At 46.9% G+C, this 12,339-nt stretch overlaps 1 protein-coding gene across 1 annotated transcript in view; it reads left to right on the forward strand.

Moving 5' to 3' along the window:
* Positions 1 to 12,339, forward strand: part of DSCAML1 (DS cell adhesion molecule like 1) — a 630,702-nt gene that overhangs the window by 549,801 nt on the left and 68,562 nt on the right. The window contains exon 26 of the mRNA XM_086957025.1: positions 11,959 to 12,246. Coding sequence (XP_086813151.1) covers positions 11,959 to 12,246 — 288 coding nt within the window. The remainder of the gene's footprint in view (positions 1 to 11,958; positions 12,247 to 12,339) is intronic.

Here is a 12,339-nt window from a genome sequence, read left to right on the forward strand (position 1 = left end):
ATTATCCTTCCGGATGTTAACACTTCAATAAATCCTCCAGTTTCTCTCAGAAGGGGATCACATGGCAACACTCGACCTTCAGGATGCTTACTTCCATGTGCCCATCCTTTCCAGGCACAGGAAGTTTTTAAGGTTCCGAGTGGCTGGCAGGGACTTTCAGTTCAAAGTTCTCCCATTTGGACTGCGTTCAGCTCCCAGAGTTTTCACAAAGATATTAGCTCCGGTAGCAGCTCATCTTCGTTTGGAAGGAATTCAAATTTAGCCATATTTGGACAGCTGCCTTATCAAGGCCAGTTCTCTAGTCACAGCAGAAGCTCGCATTCAAAGGTGCCTGTCACTATTTCAGAGCCTGGGTTTCTCAGTCAATTTCAAAAAGTCCCATCTAATTCCATATCAAAGGAAGTCTTTCTTGGGAGCAACGTTGGACACGCAACTCGCCCAAGTTTTTGTTTAAAAAGAAAGGCAGATAAAGATCCACAGGATGGCTTCCGTACTGCTGAAAAAAAGAGTGCGTTGCTGTTCGCAAGTTCAAATCTTTCCTAGGCATGATCTCTTCATGTATCCCTCTCATCCCCAACTGGATGAGGCTCTTGCAGGAAGAGCTCAGTCTTCAGTGGGTGCAGGTGGTAGGCTCATTCGAAGACATGATCAACATAACTCATCGGATGAGAAACTCCATTCAATGGTGGATGCAAAGATGCAACTTACAAGGGGATGTGCATTCCTAACAGAGGTGCCCAGATTTATCGCTATCATGGATGCTTCTCTGGAGGGATGGGGTGCACACCTCCAGGGAATGACAATCAACTTAAAATGGAACGTACAACAGAAAAAGTGGCACTTAAATCTCCTGGAACTACGAGCCATCTTTCTAGCTCTGAAGTCTTTTCAAAGAATCATCGAGGGTTCCACGGTTCTAATTCGAACAGACAATGCAACCAGTATGCATTACCTGAACAAACAGGGAGGTACAAGGTTGGCCCGGGTATCTCGTCAAGCACAAGAGATTTGGAATTGGGCTCTGGATCATGACATCAATCTTTTAGCGAGCCACGTTCCAGGGGTCTCCAATGTGCTAGCCAACTCCCTCAGCAAGTCTGCTGTATACAATCACGAATGGGAGATCCATCAGCCAACCCTGGATCGAGTATTCCGAGAGTGGGGTCACTCCGACCTGGATCTGTTTGTGACGAATCAGAACCTGAAATGCCCACGCTTTGCCAGCTGGATTCCCCACAGGAACTCATGCGGGGATGCGCTTTTGATGAACTGGTTTCAGACATTTGCATACTCCTTTCCACCAATTCCTTTAGTCCCCAAGGTCATCAGGAAGATGAAGAGACAACCATGTCGCCTAATCCTGATTGCTCCAAGGTGGCCTAGAAAATATTGGTTCACCGAACTTCTCCTTTCGGAGTGCAGTCCAATCCAGCTGCCACAAATACCGAATCTCCTGACCACTCAAGGGGGTCAAGTGTGCCATCTGGACCCAGCTTCCTTGAAATTAGCAGCTTGGCTCCTCAACACAATGAGTTCGCCCACTTAGACATCCCTGCAGATTGTCAAGAAGTTCTGGCCAATGCTAGAGTGCCAGCAACGATTAAGACCTACAAGCTCAAATGGAAGCGATTTTGTGCTTGGTGTCGCTCTGCTGATCTGCATCCCATCCATGCTAGGCCAGAACAGATCTTGCCTTTCTTCCTTCATCTGGCTATATCAGGTTTATCGCATTCAACTCTAAAGGTATTTCTTGCAGCCATTTCCAGATTCCAGCAGGACAGATCTAATTCTCTTTTTTTTCTTCAAGGATAATTCAACAATTTTTTAAAGGACTATTCCTTATGTTATCCAGTATTATGGGTATCTTTCATAGATTCACATGCCTGAATCATTCCCCGTCGTCGGGGTAGGAGTCCCCGGTAAATAACAATAGTAATGTCACATAGACATATACTTAGTACTAGGCCAGTGGCCTCACATTAGTAGCCTATCTAGGTCCTTATGTAAAAAGGACCAAACTTTGGCCAGGAGCCAATCAGCTACCATCACCCTTCTCACCTTCCTGGAAGGAGCCCTAGTCCCTCAGATTTTCTACCGCACGTCGTGCAGAGGAGTCTCCACTGAGCTCTGCTCAGGTTTTTTCCTATATCTTTGGTTTTTTGCCTACTATTTCTTCAGGTTCAGTTGGAAAAGGAGTATTGATATTTAATATGTCTACTACTCCTAAAAAAGGACTTTTTAGGCCATGTGCCTCATGTAGTAAAATGAGGCTACACATAGAGGACAAGCATGAGGAATGTTTGTACTGCCTCTATCCTCAACATTCTGCCAAGGAATGTAAGATTTGTCGCACTCTCCCGGTCAAGACATTGAAAGACAGGGAAGGGCGACTGCTTCTGTGGCTCCAGAGACTGAAGGACAAAGACCAAGTCTCCTCAGGTGAGAGTGAGTGTTCCTTCAGAAGTTTCCACTCCTCTCCTAAAAGGCCTCGACAGACATCTCCAGGTCAGTCTGCTGTGCCTCCTCACAAGAAGCCAAAATCTATGGAGGGTCATCCTAAGGTCAAGCCTTCTCTTCAGATGACAGCCTTCAAAAAGCCTGCTGTGGTATCTTCTGGCCTGCCTGTGACGATGTCGACAGTATCCATTTCGACATCCACAGCGTCTACTTTCTCCATGGCTTCAACTGCTACAACGTCGTCGACGATGGGTAGGTCAATACCTTCTGTTATTCCTCTCACAAAACCGTCGACGACGCTCCCGTCGACGTCTGCTTCATCGTCGACGAAGGCAAGGCTTCCAGCGTCGACGAAAAACCCATCGTCGACGTCGAGTTCTTCATCGTCGTCGAAGACACCGTCGACGAGGACACCGTCGACGACGAGACCGTCGACGAAGACTTCCTCGTCGACGAAGACTACACCGTCGACGGGGACACCGTCGACGAGGACACCGTCGACGAGGACACCGTCGACGACGACACCGTCGACGAGGACACCGTCGTCGACGAGGACACCGTCGTCGACGAAGACACCGTCGACGACGACCCCGTCGACGAGGACACCGTCGACGACGACCCCATCGTCGACGAGCTCGTCGACGACGACACCGTCGACGAAGCCATCGTCGTCGACTTCTGCAGTGTCGACGAGGGCATTGTCGTCGACGAGGACATCATCGACGTCGATGCAGTCGACGATGAAAATGTATGATACAATGTCAACAATTGTAGACGCTCCATCAGACGCTACAATGAATCTACAATTAAAGGGCTCTCCATCACTGAAGTATTCCTATACCCATTTTAAGATGTCATCATGCATGGTGACACCAGAGATGACTTCACCTAGCAAAGTCCAGCAACTGCTGCCAACGCAGTTTCTAGAAACAGAAGACCCTGACGTGGAGAACATGTTTCCCATAGCATCCAGTCCCTCTCATCTTAACATCAAGGTTCATGAGAGTTCAGACTGTGAAGATCTTGAAGAGGTGACAATTCAAGAAGAAGTTCGACAGCATACCACTGTTCAGCCTATGGTATGCCTTCCGGCGTCAATTGTCTCTGACCTACAGTTTCTGATTTCAGACTATAAGCAAAGATTTCCGTCTTCTGCTCCTGCTTCAGGAGTGCCAGCACAGCAGGAAGCTCCAGCTCCTCAACGTCGCCAGCGACCACCTCCGCTGGTTGTGCATCAGGAGCAAGAGAAATTGCCTCCTCAAATTTCTTCAGATGAGGATGAATATGAGGAAGAAATGAGACATGATGAAGTCCAAGATGAGGAAGGTGAAATACATGATGAGGATTCTGATGATAACGCCAACCTGGATCCGGCATCCCCAGAGCAAGTACAGGATGATTCTCCCCCTGAAGATTTAGGGGGATTCCATAATATAGTAGGGAGAGCGGCTGCGAGATTCAACATCCAAATAGCTTCGGAAACGCAGGACTGTTTCCTCCATGACTTTAAGGAATCCTTCAAAAGATCTGTTCGATCCATCCCAGTAATCGATTATATATGGGAGCAAGGACTTAAAATTATGAAAAATCCTTCCTCACTCATTCCAGTGCCGGCTAGACTTGAAAGGAAGTACAAAGCCCCAGACACTGCTCCCGCATGCTTAACTGGCCAGACTAAACCGGACTCAGTTATATCACAGGCCGCTCAGCAGAAGTCTAGCAACCCGTCAGCGGCAATAACAGCGCCTCCTGATAAAGAGGGGAGAAAACTTGATGCCATCGGCAAAAGATTTTCTTCTATGTCCGCCCTATCAGTCAGGGCTGCAAATTCTCTAGCATTACTAGGTCGCTACAATCGACAGATATGGGCAGATATAGCTCCATATCTAGAGGCAATCCCAGAAGACCAGAAAGAAGAGGTTAAGAAAATTTTGCTGGAGGGCGAACGCTCTGCCTCAGAGATGATCGATGTGGCCTTAGATATCGCTTCCACAGGATTTCGTCAACTGGCAGGAGCAGCGGTTTTGAGACGCCAGGGCTGGCTAAAAGCCACAGCATTCCGGCCTGATGTGCAAGCCAAAGTTCTAGACATGCCATTTGATGGCGAACTGCTCTTCGGTGAACATATCGATGATATGCTGCAAGGTATTAAGAAGGATACCGACACGGCGAAAGCCTTAGGCACCCTACAATACAAAACTAATTCCTTTCGAGGATCCAGAGGTAGAGGGCAGCAGAATAGGGGCAGCTATCAAGGTTACAAGTCCGCTTATAACTCTTCTCAGCAGTACAAGCCTCAATATCAGCAGAGACAGCAACAAGGACGAGCTTCCTACAACAAGTCGTCCTTTCGAGGGAAAGGAGGAAAGAAGGATAATTACAGACGCCAATGACTGCTTTCTCCAGCATACCTCCACCTCTTCTCCACAATTCGCAGTTGGAGGAAAAATTACCAACTTCCTTCACAATTGGAAACAAATTACAACAGATCGTTGGGTGCTGCAGTTAGTTCGCTTCGGACACACTTTGGAGTTTGTGGAACATCCTCCTCCGAACCCACCATGTCCTATGCAGCACAAGAATCTACGCCTACTTCAACAGGAGCTCTCTCTAATGCTCCAGAAAAGAGCAGTGGAGAGAGTTCCTCGAGGTCAGAAGGGGAGAGGATTCTATTCCCGATTCTTCCTGGTCAGAAAAAAGGAGAAGAAGCAATGGAGACCAATACTGGATCTGAGAAACCTAAATATATACCTCAAGAAGCAGTCCTTCCGTATGGTTACCCTCCAGGAGGTATTACACCTACTCAATCCAAAAGACTATATGGTATCCTTAGACCTCCAGGATGCCTATTTTCATGTCCTCATTCACAAGAGTCATCGACAATTTCTGAGGTTTGCAGTGGCAGGCAGGCACTACCAGTTCAGGGTTTTACCATTCGGCCTGAAGTCAGCTCCACGCATCTTCACGAAGTGTCTGTCACCAGTAGCGGCATACCTTCGCCAGCATCATCACCAAGTCTTTCCCTACCTAGACGACTGGCTCATCAAAGCTCCGACTCGGATAGGCGCAGCCAAGTCCTCTTCGGCCTGCCTTCATCTATTCAAAAATCTGGGCTTAACACTCAACCAGGAAAAGTCAACTCTCCAACCGTCACAACGTCTCAATTTCCTGGGAGCAACGTTGGATACACAACAAGAGAAAGCCTTTCCTTCCAGAGAACGTCAGGTCAAGCTGAAGACTCTGGCTGTCCACATTCAGGCCAAGCAGAGAGTCAAAGTTCGACTATTCAAATCATTGCTAGGAATGATGTCTTCCAACATTTTTCTCATTCCTCACTGTCGCCTACACATGCGGCCTCTACAGGAAGCCTTAACAAATCAGTGGATCCAATCTACAGGGTCTTTCGACGACTGGATCAGGATCACTCAGGTCATGAAGAAAGCTCTGAGATGGTGGCTTCTGGGCGACAACTTAAACAAGGGTCTCCCTTTTCTTCTCCCAGTCTCTCCTCATGTGATAACCACAGACGCTTCACTGGAAGGATGGGGGGCGTTCCTACAGGAACTGCAAGTACACGGTCAATGGTCAGTGGCAGAAAAACAACTCCACATCAATCTGCTGGAATTGAGAGCAGTGCGCCTGGCACTTCGAGCATTTCTGCCCCGTATCAGGAACTCCCCAGTGCTTGTGAGGACGGACAACACCACCACAATGCACTACCTGAACAAGCAGGGGGGTACTCGATCCAGGACGTTGTCTCGAGAATCTCAGCAAATCTGGATCTGGCTGGTACAACACGACATTTCTCTGCGGGCAGAGTATGTCCCAGGAGTAGACAACACCCTGGCAGACTCGCTAAGCAGGCAGCGTTCACTTTGCCACGAGTGGGAGCTCGACCAGCAGACGCTCGACTCGGTGTTCTCCCGTTGGGGCAAACCTCACCTGGATCTCTTTGCGACGAAAGTGAACGCGAAATGCCAACATTACGCAAGCTGGCTTCCCCAGAAAAGGTCCCTAGGGAATGCCTTTTCGATGACATGGTGCAACGTCTTTGCTTACGCTTTTCCACCGTTTCCCCTGATCCCCAGGGTTCTGCGGAAACTGAAAGCAGAGAGTTGTACCATGATCCTGATAGCCCCAGCGTGGCCGCGCCAACACTGGTATACGGAGCTACACCTTCTATCGCTGGAACCTCCAATTCTATTCAGGACATGCCCACATCTCCTCACAATGAACCAGGGACAAGTCCAGCATCCGGATCCAACATCTCTAAAATTATCAGCTTGGCTCCTGAGTTCAGAGAGTTCCAGGATTTAGATATTCCACAGGAATGCAGGGTCGTCTTAGCCCGGGCTCGGGCTGAAAGTACTAATAAGACGTATTCCCTCAAGTGGAAAAGGTTCTGTTTGTGGTGTAGAGCTCAGAATTTGCATCCGTTCACTTCTACTCCAGCACAAATTCTGCCCTACTTGCTCCACTTAGCCAATTCTGGACTGGCACACGCTTCAATAAAGGTCCACCTGGCGGCCATCTCCAGGTTCAGACGATCTTCGTGTGGAGCTTCGTTATGGACCAACAGACTAATCAAACAGTTTCTGAAGGGATTATTCAGATCTTTCCCTCCAGTTAGAGCACCTCCACCTACATGGCAACTAAATGTGGTACTAACTCAACTAATGAAACACCCGTTTGAGCCAATCCACAGAGCAGATCTAAAATATTTGTCATGGAAGACAGCTCTATTGCTGGCGCTCACGTCGGCAAGGAGAGTGAGTGAACTGCAGGTTTTTTCTGTGCAAGACCCCTTCATCCAGTTCAAGAACGACAGGGTCATTCTACGGACTAACCCTAAGTTTATACCGAAGGTTCCGTCCTCTTTCCATCTCAACGAACCTATTGTCCTACGATCTTTCTTCCCGAATCCATCATCTGCGGCTGAAAGATCTCTTCACTCATTGGACCTCAAACGATGTCTCAAATTTTACCTTCACAGGACGGAGCAATTTCGAAAGTCCAACCAATTGTTTGTTGCATTTAGCAGACCCAGGAAAGGCTTAGCTTTAACAAAACAGAGCATTTCCAGATGGATTTCAGCGGCCATCGCCTTCTGTCACCAACAGGCGGGCCACCCTCTGCCTTCAAAAGTACGAGCACACTCCACTAGAGCGGTTTCCACCTCCTTGGCGCTCTTTGCTGGGGTATCCATTGTCGACATTTGCAGAGCGGCGACATGGAAGACACCACATACGTTCACCAAGCACTACTGCTTGGACTCTGAACTTATGAAGGATGCAGCAGTGGGGCAGGCTGTCCTACGTCATCTATTTCATTAGTGGTGAGCCTTCTTCCTATCATCCCACCTTCCAGGTAATTTATCGCACATTTCTTATCAGGTTGTGAGTATCATGTAAACTGTGTAACAACTTGTGATAAGATTACTATGTCTTTACGAATGTATTATGCGAAATGTGCTCATTATTGCTTGCTATTCTGATTCAGGCATGTGAATCTATGAAAGATACCCATAATACTGGATAAGAAATGCGTTACTTACCTGTAACAGCAGTTATCCAGTATTGGTATCTTTCATAGATTCACATGCAACCCACCCGCCTCCCCTGGAAGGGCTCACCTTCTCCCTCTCAGTAGGTACTACTTAGCACTGTGCTTACGAAAATCTGAGGGACTAGGGCTCCTTCCAGGAAGGTGAGAAGGGTGATGGTAGCTGATTGGCTCCTGGCCAAAGTTTGGTCCTTTTTACATAAGGACCTAGATAGGCTACTAATGTGAGGCCACTGGCCTAGTACTAAGTATATGTCTATGTGACATTACTATTGTTATTTACCGGGGACTCCTACCCCGACGACGGGGAATGATTCAGGCATGTGAATCTATGAAAGATACCAATACTGGATAACTGCTGTTACAGGTAAGTAACGCATTTCTTTCCTCCAATTCGACGTCCACCTCCATCTTGGTACTTGAATGTGGTGCTCGCTCAACTCATGCGTCACCCCTTTGAACCCATTCATAAGCTTGATCTCAAGTTCCTTTCATGGAAAGTCTCTTTGCTCTTAGCATTTACATCAGCTAGAAGGGTCAGTGACATTCAGGCATTCACTTCGAAATCTCCTTTCTTGTAATTTACTTCAGATTCTGTGGTGCTACGTACTAATCCTAGGTATATGCCCAAAGTTCCATCTGACTTTGACTTTCATCTTAATGAGCCGGTAATTCTCAAAACATTTTTTCCAAATCCACAATCAGCGGCTGAAAGGGCCTTACACTCTTTAGACATCAGGAGATGTCTCAAGTTCTACCTTCAAAGAACAGCCACTATTCGCAAAACAGACCAACTGTTTGTGGCCTATGGAAAACTGCGCCAGGGATGCGCTGTATCCAAACAGAATATAGCCCGGTGGGTCTCCTCAGCAATTGGACTCTGTCATCAACAAGCAGGAAGACCTTAACAGTCTTTACCAAGGGCGCATTCTACAAGAGCGGTATCCTCTTCTACCGCTCTTTTCGCTGGTGTGACTCTACTTCAGATCTGCAGAGCTGCAACTTGGTCCAGCAGGCACACCTTTACCAAGCACTATGTTTGGACTCGGCCAGTGATGCAGATGCTTCAATGGGAAGAGCAGTTCTTTGCAATCTTTTCAAATAAGGTGAGCCTCTGTTCTCCCTCCTCCTCTATGCTCTTTTTAGACGCTTATAACATGTTTTTCTATTTTATTATTATGCATGTATACTGTAATGCAGATAGCATCTAATGAGCTTTATGTTATGGGTACTGCTTTCTACTCTGATTCAGGCATGTGAATCTATGAAAGACACCCCAATACTGGAGAAGAACAATAGTTACTTACCTGTAATCTGTGGTTCTCCAATATTGGTGTATTTCATAGATTCGCATGCACCCGCCCACCTCCCCTCAGAGGCTCCTTTGGGCGATTATTTGGTTTCACTCCTGTGCGAGAAAATCTGAGAGCCTGAGCCTCTGAGGAGAACATTCTGGTGGGTGCTGTCGCCTGATTGGCTGCAGTTTGGTCTATACAAAATGACTAGGATAGTCATGAGTGTGGAAGTTTTTTGTACTGTAGCTTGGGCTACTTTACTTCCTGGTTTGTTATTACCAAGGTTTTGGTGTTTCTATAGGCATATTATTGCTTTTTTATGTACTGTGGGACTCCCACTCCGACGACAGGGAATGATTCAGGCATGTGAATCTATGAAAGACACCAATACTGGAGAACCACAGATTACAGGTAAGTAACTATTGTTCGTATATGGTACCAAGGGCCTGTAAGTTAGAATGTCCCACAGGGAATGCAGCACTTGTTATGCCACCCTGAGTAGCAAATTGTAAAACATGGTTCCCAGTCTGCCACTGCAGACTGACAGGGCAGTTTTAAACTGCTAACTTGATTTTGCCATTTAAGGTTATTGCAAAGTCCAAACCTCCCTTCTTAATATATGCAAGTCATTCCAAAGGTAGACCTAACAAGCCCTAAGTTTTTTAAATACAGGGTGCTATAATTAAAAAGTGGAATATGTACTTTTACATGTTCCAGTAGCAAAACCCCTAAATTACTATTGTCTGTGGAAAAGCTGGTGCCCCATTGGCAAGTACAGAGTTACAGGCTCACACCTCAGCCCTGCTAACTTCTGGTTGAGGCTACTAACATTGGTTACAAGGTATCAAAAGAGTCAGTGCAATAAATCTGATTTAATTTTTAATGGTTACATTGAATTTAATGTCACTGAAAAAGGCAAAGTGCAACTTTACAAGTTGCTACCTTAGCTGCCCAAGGTTTCCAGTGCCCATTTACTGTAGTATTCGGGATCTGTCCTGCAGACAGCTTTCTGCCCTTCTGGTGAGACATGCTGACAACTCCCAGGAAAGGAAACAATAGAGGCCAGCCACTGGAGGAGGTGTTACATCAAGGAACCGGCAAAGAGAGGCTGCACTGGTGTAGACTGAACCTGCTGAACCTGGCGGCTAGCAAAGAAGAGGAACGGTGCTTGTTGTGTTCTGCTTGGGGAGCAGTTGTCTTCAGAGCCCAGCCAAAGCCAAGAGACTCCAAAATTCAGTGAAACAGGCTCATGTTCACAGCACAGGAACACACAGCCTGAAAAGCCTGCTAGGACAAGTTGGTAGCCCAGAATCGTCAACCCACTCTGTGCAGCACCAAGGACCAGGACCCGACACACAAAGCTGCACCTGAGTTCACAGAGCCATGAGTGTTGTTGAAGTGCAGCTGGGACCCCCAGGAAGGATTGGGCCGTGACCGTGATACTGGATGACTGCTAGTCTATTGGCGACTGGACTCCTGCCAGCACCAAGAGGGCTTTGAGGAATGTCGATCCTGTGACCAGGACCACCTCACCTCCTTCAAGGAGTAGTTGCAGCAAGACCCCCTTCCACTGCATCGCATCCAGATGCATCCTTCGACCAACTTCAGCATCCTTCATCCCTTGCATCAGGACCACTTCGATAGAAAAGCCCTTCAAAGGACAGAAGAGACTGAAGACTGCTTCACCTGCTGATGGAATTGATTGAGGACCTTGCTGGTCCCCCTGATGTGCTCCCTACTAGAGCTGATCACCTAAAGTGACTCTAAGTGACCACATTACAACTAACCCAAACATTTTAGTGAAAAGATTTCTAAGTGTCAAATTTGGTGAATATGTCAGTGCTTTACGGTTGAGTGAAATATCTTGTTTTTACTATACCCTGTAAATTTTATATCTCTGGAACCATCCGGTGGATTTTTTTGTTGTGGTGTCTAAAAATACATAAAATACAATCTGTTTTTATAAAAGAGTGTTGGATTTCTTAAGAGACTTGTTGATTCCTCCTTCAGTTGTTTTGATGTTGTTTACAATATTTACAGTTGTTCTTTTGCATAAGTCTTGTTGCTCAGAGCCAAAGCTACCCTTGATTGAGATTGAGTTGTACAACACCCACCTTGAAGGTCATGATTGCTCCGATAAGTTTACAAGCCCAGAAAGCCCCTGATAGTCAATAAACAGACACAGTCCCCAAAAAGACCACCAGCTACATTACAAAATATACACTAATACATCTCACAACGTTTCTCAATAAAAATGACATATTCCCTGAAGACCAACAGCTGATTTCCAAATGCCCCAAAACTGTAATATCTACATCCAAAATAAGCTTTCATGTGACTGGATGTGGATGTTAAATGGAGATAATGGTAGCTAAGCAGAGTCGAGCTGATTGGTCATAATGGCAGGCAAATAGCCCCTTAAACCACCCCCAGTTTTTTTTGTGAAAAGAAAGTAGTACTTTGGGGATCTTAGTCAGAAGTAAGTCCCTTCTATGTGCAACATTGCCCCATTCAGTTCTGTCTGGCCATCTTCCCTCTGAAACTGCGGTTTGCATGCATGTGTTATGCCCTTGGTACATTTTTCTGCCCAGGAGGGATATGGTTTGGTCACGAGATGAAATTCCCCCTTTTTTCACCCTACCAGAGCCTTCCTGCAGCAAAGACCAGCCCCTGCTCACCCACGTCAATGCCACACATGCACGCCTGAACCTGCAGGGCTGGAGTAGCGGTGGGTGTCCCATCACTGGTATTGTTCTGGAGTACCGGCCCAAGGGAACCTGGGCCTGGCAGACCCTGCGGACCAACAATTCGAACGAGGTCTTCCTCACCGAGCTGCGCGAGGCCACCTGGTATGAGCTGAGAATGCGGGCATGCAACAGCGCTGGCTGCGGCAACGAGACGGCGCAGTTTGCCACATTGGACTACGATGGCAGTAAGTCAATCAATCACACTTATTTTGGACTGACACCCATATAAACTAAAATAACAAAACAAATACTTTAAAAAAATTGCTGTCATAAATAAG

The sequence above is a fragment of the Lissotriton vulgaris genome, chromosome 2_1 (genome assembly GCF_964263255.1).
Source record: "Lissotriton vulgaris chromosome 2_1, aLisVul1.2, whole genome shotgun sequence".
Lineage (NCBI taxonomy): Eukaryota > Metazoa > Chordata > Amphibia > Caudata > Salamandridae > Lissotriton > Lissotriton vulgaris.